The sequence below is a fragment of the Cynocephalus volans genome, chromosome 13 (assembly GCF_027409185.1).
Source record: "Cynocephalus volans isolate mCynVol1 chromosome 13, mCynVol1.pri, whole genome shotgun sequence".
NCBI lineage: Eukaryota > Metazoa > Chordata > Mammalia > Dermoptera > Cynocephalidae > Cynocephalus > Cynocephalus volans.
This window is the reverse complement of record NC_084472.1, coordinates 32,411,141-32,428,230: the sequence shown is the minus strand read 5'-3', so window position 1 is coordinate 32,428,230 and position 17,090 is coordinate 32,411,141. Positions and strand designations below refer to the sequence as shown.

Here is a 17,090-nt window from a genome sequence, read left to right as displayed (position 1 = left end):
AACCCACAGGCCGCCTTCTACATAGGCTCCTGGGCCAGTTCTCTCTTCCCACCAAACCCCAGTGCCTCTCCTTTGACCCAGAAAAAATAAATACACACAGAAGAAGAATAAATTGCTTGATACTGTTTCCCTCTGACTCTCCTCCTAGGTTTCTGCACTAAACCCAAAGGAAAATAAGATATATAGCCTACTGCCTTATACATGAGTTGGTCTCATACACAGAAATTCCTCGCACATGTTCCATGTCTTTCCACATAAAGGACAAAAACACGCAACAGACAGTGCTGCTATAAGTAAGAGTGGACACAGAGCTTGAATTCTGTCGATCTCTAACTTCCACCACACTTGGTGAGTTCTTCACAGATTCATATATTCTCAGGCTCAAGTCAAACAGGATCACTTGAAAGGATGGCTGGATTTTTTTCCCCTGTTAATCATGTGTGGTACACATGTTTAAGAATTATGTCATATCTCATCACCTTACATTCAAATGAAAAATGGAACTTCTTCAAAAGCTGTGCTAAACCAAATTAGTGGGACTCAAGATTTATGACTGAAATTTCAAAATGAGTTACTCTGGCTGGTCACATGTCCCACCCTCTGTGGGAGAGGCACACTCTTACAGCCAGAGGAAAGGTCCCCCCTCCAGGGAGCAGGGGGGCTCTCAATTAGTTTCCTGTTGACCACCACAGGGAAGACCTCAAGGAAAGGGAGTCTCTGGTATAGCACAGTTATAAAGCAAGATTCTCTCAAGGGCTTCCATGAGCACTACTGCCTTTCTCTCTTCCGCCAGGCCCTGTCCACTGGAAAGGGAAAGTGACTTGAAGATGCCAGCAAAAGAGAAGAAGATCCAGAAGTCTGAGCAGCAGTGTGACACCGTGCCATGCTCCAGAGACTAACTTGAATCCACCTTTCCATTCCAGCCCTGAGCAAAAGTGCAATTGCTGGATCAAATGAGGCGTTTTAAAGTTTCATTGGTTCATAAATATTGATTACTCCCTAAGATGGATTTGACCCCGTTGCCTTTTACAAAAACTCTGCTCCCTAACTGGCCCACTTCTGGCTGCAGAGCAAATTAACTGCCCACATTGCAGAACGAACATTTCTGGTTAAGCCATGTGCAGCATGCATGATGTTTATAAAGCAACCAGAGGAATCTGTGCTGGGACAACTGCATTTGCTTTAGGTGGCAGTGATTTTTGAGGATTTGTAGTTTATTTGTTACTTTTATTTGCTGATTCCTTAAATCTGACAGTTTTCATGATCCAAAAGAATTCCTCTCTCTCAAAAGAAGCAAACTGTCTGTCCTTGAACATGCCCATTCACTCCCTCTGAGGAATGAGTCTCGAACCACTCTGAGGAGTAAAATTTATGGTTTATTTATAAACTTATGCACAAATGGACATGCTTCATTCACCCTCAGTCCCCTCTGGCACCTCCGTCTGCTCTCTCACCCAGCTGAGAGGGAATTAGGGAACTGCTTCTAAACCCAGGAGATGGAAACACACCTGGAAGCCACGATCGTCTCTGCAGAACACCATGACATATTTATATGTTTAATTCCATTATAGGATTCAGGAACAATTTTACTAGCAGTAAAATGGGATGATGTTATATGTATACATTATAAAATCACAGCCAAGACCACACATGTCCATAGAGAAACTGCTATTGAACCACATGCGATAAGCTTTCTGACTTTTTCCATTAGTGCTATTCTTTTTTTTTTTTTTCTCTCTCAGCTGCTAGTGCTCAGTAGCGGACAGATGATAGCAGTTGCCAAAAATTTAAGAAATTTTATAGGCAAAAACCATGAAGCTGAGAAAACAATCCATTATCTGTTTTATTTTGTTTTTTTAATTTTCACTAATTGGGAAAAGATGGCTATAGTTTTGTCTTGGTGGAGAGACTAGGTATAGCAAAGAGCCTCTGGCTGGGCCTGTGCATGGGATCTTGGATGTGGGTACAAAGCCCTGGGCTCATCTCAGGATCACTCCTCCACCCCCATGGCATACCCTTTAAGAAATGTGAAATCCAAGGAAGGAAACACTGCACTCCCAGCTAAACGAAGCCAAAAAAGAACCCCAAGGTCATGAGAAGGCTTCCACCTCCAACATGGCCCCCATGGCAAGAGCCCTTGGGTTACCTGAAATTTAGGACAGGAAGACAAAGAGCCTGTTAGGTGTCCTAAAGTAACCCCCCGAGTTGGGGGATGGAATATGAAGTCCTCCAAGGATGAATGAAAGAGCTTCTGTACTATCTTTTACACAACTTTGGCCCTAAACCTAATTAATTGGCCTTGGGAAAGCTAGACCTGGTTTCTGAGCCATTGGCAGTCCTTATTAAGAATTCTCAGCCTGACAGAAAGAGAAATACCACATGTTCTCACTTATTGGTGGGAGCTAAAAATTAATATATAAATTCACACACACACACACACACACACAAAAAAAAAAAAAAAAAAAAAACGGGGGGGGAGAAGATATAACAACCACAATTACTTGAAGTTGATACGACAAGCAAACAGAAAGGACATTGTTGGGGGGGAGGGAGGGAGGGAGGAGGGAGGGAGGTTTTGGTGATGGGGAGCAATAATCAGCCACAATGTATATCGACAAAATAAAATTTAAAAAATTTAAAAAATTTTTTTAAAAATAAATAAATAAAAATAAAAATAAATTAAAAAAAGAATTCTCAGCCTGCCCTATGATCTGCTCTTGGCTAGAAGGGTCTCCACATCTGGCACCAGATGGCAAAACACCGAAGTCGAAAAAAACTTCCTGGTCTGGGACCCCCCCTTCCACACTCACATCCCTGACAGTGCACTGGGTTCGTCTCCTGCCCATACACCACATGGAGGCCTGGAGTTGCCTCTGGCCAATGACCGACCATGCCTGTGTGTTCACGGGAAAGGCATGGCAGCCCTAGCTTACGGGCCTGGATGGCTTTCATTAACTTATATTAAATGTTCAAAGTAACTTGTGAGCTACTTTCTTTCGTATTTGTATTCACATTGGGAGGTGATCTCTGAGTACTGCTGAGTCAGACACAAGTGGTTTGAATCAAAGAGTGCTATTTAGGCCCTAATTTCTTCCTGACAGTTATATCTCAGCGCATACACACACAAACTACTGTAAGGAAACATACCAACATGTGAACTGTGATTATCTTTTGTCTGCTGAGATTACAGGCGATTTTTTACTGCCTTCTTTACACTGGCTTTTGTTTTTGTTTTTCAAATTTTCTACAGTAGTATTACTGTTATAATCACAAAAAGAAAAAAATGTTATCAAAATCTTTGTGGGATGATGATGATAATAATTGGGTGATGCACAAAACAAACAACAAAAAAACCCCAGCATTTTAGCTTCAGGCTTCACAATATTACAGGGGCCTCAGTATGTTACACACTAACCCAGATCCAAAGCTCATTCTTCACCAAGTATGGCATGCCTGCCTGCTCCGGACCAGCTGGGTGCATAGTAGAACATCCCCTCATGGAGATACAGAGGTGGACAATAACAACATCAGAGCTGAGAAGAGGGACAGATGGGGGCTTTGAAAACACATGACCACGGTAGGCAGGAGGCAGTACCAGCTGGGAGATGGGGGTGGCCGGTGGGTGGACAGGGGCTGGATGGCAAAGGATCAGGTAAAGGGTTTGGACTTTATGCTGTAGGCACCGGGAAGCCACTGGCAGGTTTTAGATGCAGAGCGATGTGACCAAACTCGTGTTGTGGAAGAATCTTCCAATAGCACTTTGGGGTGGCAAGGGACACCAGGTGAGAGGCAGTGAAGGCCGTAAGCAAAGCAGGGGCATGGGATGAAAGGAAGGAAGGGAAAAGCTTCAAGGAACATCAGGGGTCAGAATCAAGGAAGCGTTGCAGAGGTGAGGGGAGAAAGGAGCCAGGGCAACCCCAGACAAGATGGGGAAATGGGGAAGAAGCCAGTCTTCTGTGGTTTCTGTGGTGGGGACTGGACAGAAAATAAGACAAGCTCAGTGTCTGGCCTGTCCTGGGTAAGTCCACCCATGCTTTTCCTTCATTGCCAAACTACATGCCAGGCCTAATCGTCATATACTTACCATCCTAAAAACATGATTCTTGCAGTAGGAAGTGCACACGTAGGGAATTCTGTACATTCTTCATTCTGTTTCAAACACGTAATGCAGAAGCCTCCCTACATCAGACATTCTCACCTTGAAGACATATAGGGGTGGGCACTACTCACCTCTTTTTGTGTCAACAGCAGCGACAGCCTGAATTAGAAGAGGAGCATTGGACTCCGAGTACTCCACAAAGACAAGCAGCAGCTTCAGGGCTGTCTTCACCACCAGGCGGAACTGGGCAGAAAAGATAAAACCATCACATAGCTGCAGACGTGGCCTTGTGCACCTGAGAGCACCATCCCCCTGCCGCAGCTAGCACCCACCTCACTCAGCCAAGGTGTTTCCTCCATTGGATCCTCACTGATCCCTCACTGCATACCTCAGAAGGCAGGCATTGGTATTGCCCCCATTGTGCAGATCAGTAAACTGAGACACAAAGTACCCTGCCCACGATCATACAGCTAGTAAGAAATGAAAGCAGAATTTGAACCCGGGGCACTCGATCTCAGAGCTCACAGCTGGCATCTCTCAACAAACAAGGTAGTGTTTGCCAAGTCGTTATTCATTTTATCCCAACTACAACACTGTGAGGCAGGCACAATCACAATTCTTATTTTTCTAGTGAGGAAGCAGGCACAGCAGGTTAAATGTTTTGCCCCAAATTACAATAGCTGGTGTCGGTAAGCAGGAACCTGAACCAAGTCCCCTGTTCTTAAAAACCAAATACAGAGGGCTGCCTCAGGCCTGAGGACCCTCACTCTCTGGGCCCAGGGCTCAGCCTCTGTGAGGGGCCACACATGGCCCAGAGGCCCGCCTGCACACAGGTGGAACCCTTCTTTGCCATGTTCCCTCAGGGAGGTGACAGGTCACTCACCCAGAGAAAAGCCCAAACTTCCCAGCTGAAGCTGCAACTTCCAGGTCAGGTCAGCTCCCTCCACCCCCTATATTTCCAGGTGCTGCTGCAATCTCCTTGCCACAGTCTCCCTTCCCAAGAACCTCCTCCCGGAAATGGGATCAAATCGTGCATCTTAGAAGCCACGAGCCACCTTGGACTGCAGTCCTGACAAAGCTGTGTGCTTGGCAGTGCCCCTCCCCCATGAGCAGTAAGCTCTTTTGAGGGGAAAGGGGGCTTATTTGCATCGTGTCTGCAGGGCCTGGAACTGCTCTTGGCCACAAAGTGGGCTTGGAGATGGCTGCTCACAGAATGAATAATTAATGACCAGGGCAACCAATCCATGGCCCCTCACCCACCCCCTGTGCCTCCATCACATGGTTGTGGCAAATCTGCTCCAGCTTCTTCACTTGCTCTGCAGCCCAAAGGAGACCGCTCACATCAAAGTGTGCAAAATGCATAAAGACGCATGCAGACTTTACAGGTAACTTGGGGAAGCACAAGGAGGGAGCAGCTTAAAAACACCACCCACCCTAGTCATTTCTCCAAAATCATGCAACACCTCTACCCCTGCTGGGAAAATAGAGGAAAATAGTCAGGGCCCCTCAGATATTCAGAATCTTGTTGAGCATTTGATGTAAACATGCACGTGTGCCCAGGTCTTCCTTGGTTATTGTCTAATGTAATTGCGCATGTGCGCAGGTGTCCTGGGTTATGGACTTAAGTATAAAGGATGAGTGGCTCTGATCCACAGCACCCTCCACCCCCGGGGGGGCATGGGGAGGCTGCTACTGCTGCTGGAGGCTGTTGCTGCCAGTGCCCCCTGGGGATGCCCTGAAAGGCCGCCACCACCGCTGCTGAGGACTGAGCTCATATCGTCTGCCAACGGCTCCCAGGATCTTTCCCAATTACCTAGCATGGACCTGCGTGTGAAGGGTCTGGTGACCCAGTCTCTACAATGGTTTTGAAGGGTCTGAGCCCTAGCCCTGACAATATAAATGGAAACTTAATATAACTAAAATAATGAAACATTTTGGCTTGAGTTACAATTTGCCTTACTCGACAAATGGCATAGTCGTGTAGCTTTACAACCCCCTTGCCCTTTTCTTTGCTGTCATTCTTACCTAGCAAACCAAACCGTCTGTCTTTTCCTTGATTCCACAACTCTCTCTGGCCAGAGCCCATCGTCAGCTCCCCTTTCCAATGAGTTGCTACAGCCCCCAGCTTCACAACCCAATCTAACAGGATTTCTATCACCAGCACTCAAATCACTCCTGTCAAGGCTGCCAATGGCCTCCATGTCGTCCAATCCAATGGTTACTTCTCTGTGCCATTTTACCTCAACTCACAGCAGCAGGTGCCACAACTGACTGCTCTCTTCTGCTGCTACCGTCTCCTCTCCGAGTGGCCACTCCTTACTGACTCCTAGGGTGTTCAGTCTCTAGGTATGGGAAGGCCTCAGAGGTCACTCCTGCACACTCTCTCTCCTTCCACACATCCTCTCCACGTGAGTTCATCCAGTCCCTTGGTTTTCAGGTCTAAGACCAGGTGCTACATGTTCTATTGCTTGCTAGTCCTGATCAAATGCCTGAGCCAGGTGGGCGTAGAACCTCCTGACGCTTGATTTCCATGCAGATGCCAACAGGAACCTCAAGTTCATTGTGGCCAGAATTGAACTATCAATTTTCACTCCATTCCACCTACGACTTCCAGCCCAATCCCTCCACAACCCCCACCTGAGTACAAGGCACCACACCCACTGCGCAGTAAGCAGGAGTCCCCTGCTCTTCTCACAGCCCATCCCCACAGCAGATCCACCCGCCAGTGCTGTCAGAACCTCCATCAAAATGTGTCCTGAACCCATCTCCCTGTCCACCCCTAAGTGCCTTGGCCTTGTCCCCCTGAAGTCCATTCTCCAAACTGCATCCTGAGTGACCACCACACCCTCCTGCCCTCAGTCTTCCAATCGCCCCCATCCCACCCGTGTAAACTCCACTCCTGCAGGCTTTGTGTCCTGGCCCCTGCCAGGCTCTCTGACCCCCTCTCAGGTCACTCCCCCTCCCGCCCAGTGTGCTCCAGCCACCTACTCTGGATTCAGGGCCTTCTCACCAGCTATTCCTTCTGCCTGGAACCCACCTTCAGGTCTGCAAAGTTCCCTGTGGAAAATGCCTTCCTGACTACTGCATCTGAAGGAGCCCCTTGATTCCAATCTCCTCACTGTTTTACTCCTTCACATCCTTTAGCACGACCTGAATGGCGACACACACATTTGTTTGCCTGCTAATCCTCTGCTGCCCCAACACACAAGGGGCTGCTCAGTCAGTGCTGCGTGTGGGGGGCAAGGCCAGCGTGGCCTCACGGAGGCTTGTCCTCAAATCCATCCCCCTTCCGCCATGTGCAGCAAGTGGCCTGGTCCCCACCACACAGGGGACCAAGGACTGGAGAGGGCGCCGGATCCTTCAGAGGGTTTCCACCCTCCTAACATGAGTCCCACAATTGCTCCTCCACTTCCTGACTAGGAACAGACAAAGCTCCAGAGTACTTTTCTCAACAGAGGGTAGAAGAGAAAGTGTGGCATAATCAACTGTGCCTCGTACATTTACAGCTGAAGAAATTTCTTCAAGAAAAACCTAGCAAGTCCAGGCCTGGCGGCTTCCTCAGTGGGTGGACTATTATTATGTGGTTTAAGCCTTCTAAATGCCTTCCTGGGAAAGAACCTGGCCACTGCCCAACCCCATCCCCCTATTAGCTGGTCTCAGCAGGGGCCGCTCATGACCATCTCACAAAGGTTCCTCGTTCCTGCGGTCACGAGGCCTTGAACAATATGGTCCCAGGCACCCAGGATCTCGAAGCCGCCCTCCCTTATGATCCTCTCTAATTAAGAAACCACTGTTTTCTAGCAAAGTCTTCCTTTTCTATCAGTCTCAACATGCCTTTTCATGTCTTCCTCTCCTCTGTTGTAAAGGCTCTGTTTGGAGCTCTTTGGCACTCTAATTTTATTTTTTAAAAAACCTCAAACTCTTCTGATTCATGATTTTAGGTTTCTACGAATTTGGCTTCTATTGAGTCTACGTTCATACATTTTTGGAAGCCATACCATATATATTAATAATAAACATATTAGTTAAACTACTCTAGAAAAACGAGCATCAGAACATTAATTTTGTGAAAATGCATGGCACTAATTACAAGCATGTCCTAACTAATCATCAAAATACGTCCAGCAGGATCCTCCTCAGAAATGCATTATTAGCATTACTGCACAGACTTGAAAGTAATAAAGGTACATTACTTCCAAAGAATTCTATATCAAACCCTCATTTATCCAGAAATCGCTTAGTTTGATTCCCTCAAGTATCTGGAACACAGTCAAAATGCCTCAAAGTTTGGAAGAACCACAACGGAGACCACACACCCATTCCTCCAAATCCAAACACAGTGCCCATCCCAAAGCTCTTAAAAATCTGCCCTTGGTGCTCCTTACACTTATCTTAAACATATTTTAACAGGAGTGGCTATTGGGATTCCCAGCCCACACCCCCCAGGAAGAGGCAGACAAGAGAGGACAGGGATGGAGCAGGAGAGGCAGGCCCAGAGTGGCAGCAACAGTGGCATCAGGGGTGAGGAGGGGTGGGGACAAGCTGCATGGATGCCAGAGCACACACCACATGCAGCTCAGATGCAGACGCCTTCTCTAGCAGACATATCAGTGAAGTGCTGCTCCAGTCAGAACTGCCTGATTTCCAGCCTGCCTGGCAGTCCTTCCTGTTGTAATGAAGTTTCACTATAATGACTTATAGGCCCAAGCACTTGCCCATCTGTCAAGCAGAGAGAAAAATCAATAAAGGTTCATCCCATGCCACAGGAAGACATAGCAGTCATAAAACAGTTAAGCCAGGGGTACAGGGCAACCAGGAGTTGGCATCAGCCCAAAGACAAACAAGCTGGCAGGGAGGCGAGATTCCTCATCCCTGCAGGTTCTGCATGTCCAGCTGCTAAGGCTTTTGTAGAAGAAATTCAAAACCTGGATGGGGTGGACTGGTCATTCTTGACCCAAGATTCTGGTGCTACTTTCAACAATGTTTTGAGCACCTTCCGGGTGCTCAGCACCCACTGAAGTTCTATGATGGAGGAACAAAGCCGCAGCCCTGCCTTCAGGGAGATGACACCCAGCAGCTCAGAGAGGACCCAGACCACCACCATGCCACATGGACTGAGAGCGTTGCCTGTACTAGAGGCCCTCAAAGCCGGGTCACTGAGGACAGACACCAATAGAGCACATTCCCAGAGGACAGCTCCTACAATGTGGATGAGAGGCAGGAAGGCTCAGAACTGGAGCCAGCCAGCCCTTCTCACCTTCCACAGAGCAGAAGAGCCAGGTGATGGCCTTTGGGTTCCCGTTCACATAAATAATCCCACTTCCTTTGTGCCAGAGGAAACACTGGGGCTAGGGAATACTAGTATTCCATTTTAACTGTCTGTTATAATAAAGAAAATTATGCTTTATGTTGTCTTAAAACACAGCTAAATCACAGTATATAACAGGAATCTGTGACAATCCCCTTGTACCAGGGGAGTGCATTGGACAGGAACATGCAGCTAGCACATTTAGCACATTTTGGGGACAACCTCGGTGAGCTTTACTTTTTGCTGAAGCTATCATTTTGCACTCCCTGTTTCTGACCAGCATAAAATAAAGGCCATGAGCATTCAGAGGACCAGAGATGCCTGTTGACCTAGAGAAGTAACATTTGTCAAGTCAAGCCTCAGTCTAGGACTGAGTCTCCATATTCCATAAATAACTTGGAGCTCAGTGTCAGTTCCATGCCAAGGAGGCTGGGCCAGAGGCAGGGTATTAGGATGGTGTCAACACAGTGCTTAGCTCTTGTTAGTTTTTATTTTCCAGACCAACTCACAGGGAGAATATGAATTTAGCCTGTACAGGACTTGGGTATCTAGGTTTTAGATAAAAAGTAACCACCAGATGTATGAGTAAGGAATAAAAGATAGTTTCTTGATAATTTTACACTTAAAAACAAACTGGAACTCCTGTCACGATTTATTGTACTTAGGAAAACACAATAACTAAACTTAGCAGGTCAAATATGCTGCTCATGAAGTAGAAAAAAAAAGTATTCCAAAGAAATCTCCAAATTCCTAATTCCTCTTCTAAAAATTCAACAACCATAAAAAGAAAACAATTTCCAAACCTCAGGATTTAAATTACAAAGAGGGTTAGAAAAATATGCTTCATTTTATTTGTGTCATTTTCCACTAAAACCACATAAATATATGTTATATAAGTGGATGCTGGTTATTAAAACCGAATTAATTAGAAATTGGTAAGATAACTTGATCTATAAAGCTTTGCCACATTGTTTACAAGCTTACCAGTACTTTAGAATATATTGGGAATTATTAAAAAAAAAAAAAAAAAAGATTTCAAGTGACTTAGGCACATATCTTTAAGAACTCCTTATTTAATCTTTTTATTCCAATGCCACGTACTTAAGCTCTAAATTTCTGAGCAAGCAGCTCAGAATGGGCTCTAAAGTCTTTGCAGTTGGTTACCAAGCCGTCCAACAGACATCTCATCTCAGACTCCAAATCTCTCCCCTCCTAACCTCTGATAGGTTGTCTGCAACAGGAGGTGGGTCTTATGAGAAATAAAGCACAGGTCCATGTATATCACCTAAGTAAGGAACTCTGGGCCTTGGCTCACAGGTGTCCATGACAGAGGAGTGTAGAAGACCAGAGGTTGGCACATCTGCCAGGACAGGAAGTTACCTGCACCATATCCATGTGCTCTGGCCTCAGGGCCTTATGGCAACCCTGCTTATGACCCAATACAACTGCAGAAAGGGAACCAACTTTATAATTAGTGTGGTAGCCAAGTGAGAGGCTGGGAAGCTCTTAAGATTTTACTACTTAGTGAGTAGGAAATCTTGCAGAATGTAAAATATAGCAGACTATCCTAAACCATTGAGATGAAGAAGAATATAATAAACAATGCTACAAATTAACGTTTTCTTCTGTTGAGATGAAATTCTAGGGCTTAGTTGGAGGTTTTCTTAACAAACAAATCAATAAAAGTGGACAAGAAACAGAAAATATCCACCTTGCTAACTTTCCCTTAGGATACACGAGGTAATTATAGAGTGTTAGTAGATAAAATGTAACATGAACCCACTCTTTTATTGTTAAGTAAGGAATACTGAAATTCCTGCACAAAAATATTACCTTCATAGTATTTGCAGAATGGAATACTTGTTGAGGAAATCAACAGGTTGGGTACTTTTCCAGTTAGTGGCATCCCCATTTTCAGATGCAAAAGCTCACATTCTAGGAGACTATGTAACTTGTCACAGAGCTACCTTCTGGAAGAAGTCAAATAAAAACACAAACCATTCTGATTCTTTCCACTATACTATGGAGAGCCCCATCTTTCCCTCTGGTGCAAAAACTTTAGCCTTGAGGTAATGTGACAAATATTACTTTCCGAGTATTAACCAAGGTCAAAGAACTTTAAGTAAAAAACCAGCCTGGAAACATGACAGTGGGCAAGAGCCAAAGCTCAGGGGTGACTGTGCTGTTAAACAGTTCGGCAGCCAGCTCCTGTTTCTATGGAGTGTGTTAAGAAGGGTTGGCCGGTGAGTGTTGGCAGGGGAAGGGAGGCAGAACCCTGCGGGAAAGGGGGTTATCAGCACTGGCAAAGGGAACCAGAGCCTGAGGGCAACTCGTGGTCCGGCTCCCAGAGGCCTGGGTTTCTTCCCTTCCTCCTCCCCACCTGACTCACCTAGAAGAGGGTGGAACTTGCCTACCTGAGTGACAACACACTGGCTACTTTGCGGTTCCTATGCACCCCAGATGTTCTTCTAGATTAGAACCACCCAGTTCTACTCTTTCTCCAGGGCCCAAAATGCAGCAGGTAGCCCTTGGCCACGTGGGCGGATGAGTCACTGTCCAACTCCCCACTTCTTGCACACATGGGGATAATGTCTGTGTGAACTGGTAAGCTGCCCGTCTGGCTTATCAACAAGGCTCCTGAGAGCTGAGGAAATGCACATCAGCTCCCTGAACCTGCACCTCAGGGGCAGCTAAAGAAGCTGCTGTTCTGGCCCCACAGCTGGAAACCCAGGCCAGGCAGTGAGGTCTTCTCAGCACACTGCCTCCTTGAAGGCCTGGCCTGAATCTCTGGCCTCTCACTCTGAGGTCTTCCTAAAACAATGACTAGACAAACCTGCTTTATTCCCCTTTTTCTCCCACTGAGATTAGCCTTACATGGAGGCATCTAAGATGCTGAACAAGTTACAATAATGCTCTATGTACCCACAGCCAAGTAGCCAGTGGAAGCAAAACAGCCCTGAAGAGGAAACTGGCTCTTGTTACCCACAATGTCTCCAGCACAAATGTTACGTGAATGTGCAATTAAAACCCACGGAACTTTAGAAATCTTACCTAATGAAATGTTGATAAACATACAAAAAATCCGAACACAACCTCATTTACTAAATACGTTTTCATGACATTAGAAACAAAGCTCTTTCAGCATAGCATAGAATCAGAAATAACTGATTATTTAACAATACAAAAAAAGTCAAGTAAATTATAGTACAATTACGTGACTGACTATGTAAGCATTAAATATTATGATTTAAAAATATTGTAATAACACAGGAAAATGCTTATATTTAGTGTTAACTACATAAGAAAAATTCAAAGAAAAATCAGAAGAAAAGGTACCAAAAATTAACAATTTTTATGTGGGAGCATTTCCAGGTAATTATTCTACTTTTTTAGTATTTCTAAAGTTTTATACAAAAAGCATATATTATTCTTGTAATCAGAAGAAACTCAGTAAAAGTTTTAAAAGGTTATTTTTTAAAATAGGTTAAGTATTCCTTAACTGAAATGGTTAGGACCAGAAGTGTTTTGAATTTCAGATTTTTCCTGATTTTGGAACATTTGCAGAACATACTGGTGGAGGACCCCTAAATTAAAAATCGAAAATCCAAAATGCTCCAATGAGCATTTCCTTTGAGCATCATGTGGGCACTCAAAAAGTTTCAGATTTTGGAGCATTTCAGATTTCAGATTAGGGATGCTCAACCTGTATCAAGATTTCCATATTACACTTCAGTTACATTTTTCCTTCCGTTATCATTAACTGCACTATGAAAATTAGTTTTCACCCAATTTCTATTAATGAAATACATATTAATTCAGGTAATTTGGAAGTCATAAACACAAAATCCAGTAATCAGGATTGATTGAAGACAATAGCGCAATTCAAAGAACTACATAACATTCTAGCAACTTCCTTTAGCTGGACGACATAGAATTTAGTGGCTGAGCATATCTCATAGAATTGAACATATTTACAGTGTTTTTTTTCTTTTTAATAACATTCAGAATTGAATTTCTGGTTTCTCCTTAGAAAGCTGCAAAGAATATCACTCCCAACCTAACAATAAGAAAAAGCCAAATAATCATTAACATCATAACTTTTCTTGAGCCAATTATTGAGCTCGGGTTGCAGGGCAATTGACTAGCCTGAAACCTAAGGAGGGACGGCTTTCCTTCCACCAAGAAAAGGTGTGATGCCAGCAATGGCCCATCTGAAGCAGAGTAGCGGAAGAAGATGGAGCAGCCATAAAAAGCAGTAAGAATGACTCAGATAATAGTTTTAACAAATTGTTATGGGCTAAGTGTGGGCTACCATGAGGGTATAAGCCCCTGGGAGCTATAGACACAAAGGGATTTGGTGCCCACTCACAGGCTGTTCGTCAAGGACCTCCAGGGCACTCACAGGGAAGTTGGGGTCAGGGCTCTCTGCAGGGTACAGGTCTGGGGCTGCACAGCCAAAGTAACAGGCAGAACAGCAACAACCCTAAAGGAGGAGGGGAATAGCCACCACTGCAGAAAGGCAGGAACCAAACCAGAGCCTTCTCCCCATTGAGACGAAAGCCTTAAGCCAAGGGGAAGGGCAGCAAAGGGTGGGGAAGAAGGGAAAAGAACAAAACTCTGTACTCCTGAGGCAGGGGCAGGAAACCATCCTAGGCATCTCCTACTGCTGAGGGAGGTGCAGGATCATGGAGACAGCCCCACCTCCAAGACTCAGGGCACAGAAGCAGGACAAAGATAACATAGGGAGCCCCATCTGGTAAACTCCAAACACCAAGCAATCACTAGGGAAGGGAGAGAGACCTTCACTAAGGCTCAGGAACACAGCAAAGGTCTAAAGCTGAAGGTGAAACAGGAACATTGAGGAAAATGCCCTCTGGGAAACCAGCCCCCACCCTAAGCATAAGACAATGTTTAAGGAACTTGAAAACTGGTGGTGCACTGAGTATAACCACAGCAAAAACAAAATCCAGATCAACCATGAAGTAGACTTCCAACCTCTCCACTCTAATGGCCTAGCCTTAGAGACCTGCCTATTTATAGGCATAAATACTATTTACCTCAGTCTATACTGTCCTATACATGATACCAAGCTTTCAAATGAAAATTACAAGATGTACAAAAAAGGAAAAGAGCCCCCGCTTCCATTTCCACAGTCAAGAAACAAAGTAATCAACAGAAGAACCAGATGCAGACTTGACTTGCTGTTGGAACTATATAATTCACTATGATTAATGTTAAAGACTTTGGTGGAAAAAGTGGACAACATGCATGAACAGATGAGAAATTTCAGAGGGAAATATAAGAAAGAGTCACATAGAAATGCTTGAAATAAAAAAGCGAGTAAATGAGATGAAGAATGTTTTTCTTAAGTTCATCAGAAAGACTCAACATAGCTTTGCAAAGAATCAGTAACTTGAAGGTAAGTCAACAGAAATTACCCAAAATGAAATGCAAAGAGGAAAAGAGTGAAGAAAAGTAAAACCACTTTACCTATGTAAAACACATTTTTTATGTCAGTCACTAGAAAAATTCTACAGTGTAAACTTTCCTTTGCTGAATGGAAGCCAGGTACAAGAACATCCTAACCGTAGGGAAGGTAAAATGGTTCTAACAAGGGCACACAATCTCTGTTCCCTAATGTTAAGATCCAAAGAGGCACAGATTTAAAACCTTGGGAAATCACATACCTAAAAACAATAGTGCCACTGATACGCAAATTAGAGTCGGTACAGGAGTTCAGGTGATTGCACTCATCAAGACAGAAATTACATTTCAGTTTTTACATTTGGATATACTAATTAAAATTATCCTTTACCATACTATTAAAAATAATTGAACATAATCTTTGATGTTTTGAGATTTTACAGTGTTGGCACCTCAAACAATACAAAGTGAAAATTAGTCATTCTCAAGACAACAGAGAGAGAACAGAAGAATTATCTAAAGTCTATAAACAGTAAATTGTCCTGATTTTCCAAAAAGGATTAAAGACGAAGTCCAAAAATTATATCCTACACCTTATTAACCCACCATTGATCTCTGGAAAAATGCTCCAGACGTTTTTGGATGAATGCCTCATGAGCGCCAGAAAAGAGAAGAAAACACCTGGAACCAGCAGTTTCAAGGTGAGCAGGTCATGGCAAACTGAGCTCACCTCTTTTTTTTTTTTTTTAAAAAAAAAAAACAGGATTCATGAGAAAAGGGGTATCAGTTAACAATACCGGGCACTTATGTGCCAGATACAACGTTCATTCAGTGTTTTACATATTCTTCACTATTACTATCCCCATTCTATAGATTTTATCTCCATTTTGTAGATGAAAAATAATCCATCCAAAGGATCACACAGGTATATTTGACCCCAAACCTCCAGCACTTACTGCCAGATGCAGCATATTTTGATTTTAGGAAGACTTTGGGAACCCAGTGAAGAAACGCAGCTGGATGGAGTTAAGCAGCTTCCCACTAACCGTGCAGTGGCCCTAAAATGCCCTAACTGATCAGTGTCAACCTGCAGACTGCGTTGGTCTATGCATTCCTTGTCTCTGTCTCACCTGACATTTTGGTCAATGACACAGAAGCTTTACTTATTAAATTAATAATTATCTTGAGACCAGAACTCTGGCCTACATTCAATGGGAAAAAATGCAAGGCTCTGAAATTAGATTTAAATCAATCAATCACAGACTTGCAGAATGGAAGAAACTGGTGGACACGGATCTGTGAAAAAAAAATATGGGATGGTTTAGTGGATTACCAGCTCAAACTGAGCCAGCACCCAGGGCTACTGCCAAAAGGCACAATGAATCAGAGGTGTTGTATCCCAGGAGGCTACCGTATTACTATTCTTTGTACTGGATGGACAGAAAAGCTAGTAATCAGAATGATGAGGAACTGGAAATGATGTCCCCAAGGACTATCAAGTTTAGCTTGGACAGGATTGTATGATAACTTCCTTTAAATACTCAGAGTTTCCACAGGGAAGTCAGAGTGTGTTGCTCAAGGAAGCAGTGCACCAGCATTTGGTTAAGGAGAGGCGATGTGAATCACAGTAAGGAAGGCTGTCCATCAATTTCAGTGTCCAACAATGGCCAAGATTCTATTGTTTTATATTATGTAACTCAAAAAGCTTTTCAGCTCTCACCTCATGTGGATCAGCTGAGTGGATCACTGGGCAGTGACACACCAGTGACTCCCAGACCAAAGGGCTCACTCAGCCTCCTCGCCTCCTTAATCAGCCAGCATCTCCTGGAGTACATGGAATACAAGGCTCCATGGAGCTTTGCTTTCCTTGGGGACATTTTTTTCATCTCAAAACCAGTGTGTCCAACGCCAATGAACCCCAATTTCCAACTTCTCTACTCCTGCCAGAGGCACTGTATATTCCTATAGTCAAAACTGTGACCTTTGATTCCTACTTTTATTTTTCTACATCCAGAAACCCAATCCTAGGGATCTATTCATTATTCTGCTTCTGCTGCAACTCTTAACCAGGCCCACCTCCTCAGAGCTGTGACATTGCACTATCACGTCCCGCAACCACCTCCCTGTCCCTGTCAACTTCTCCTCCTCTACCGCTCCATTCTACACACCCTGTTACTTCTCTCCATCTCACTGTCCTAGTGAGAAATGTTCAGCAATGTCCCATGTGTGTGTGTGCATGTGTGCATGTCTGTTCATGTG

The 17,090-nt window shown here is 44.4% G+C and overlaps 1 protein-coding gene across 1 annotated transcript in view; it reads right to left on the bottom strand.

Annotated features, from left to right (window-relative positions):
• FHOD3 (formin homology 2 domain containing 3) overlaps positions 1 to 17,090 on the bottom strand; it is a 478,616-nt gene that overhangs the window by 169,905 nt on the left and 291,621 nt on the right. Inside the window, exon 7 of the mRNA XM_063076795.1 lies at positions 4,231 to 4,342. Within this exon, the coding sequence (XP_062932865.1) occupies positions 4,231 to 4,342 (112 nt within the window). The remainder of the gene's footprint in view (positions 1 to 4,230; positions 4,343 to 17,090) is intronic.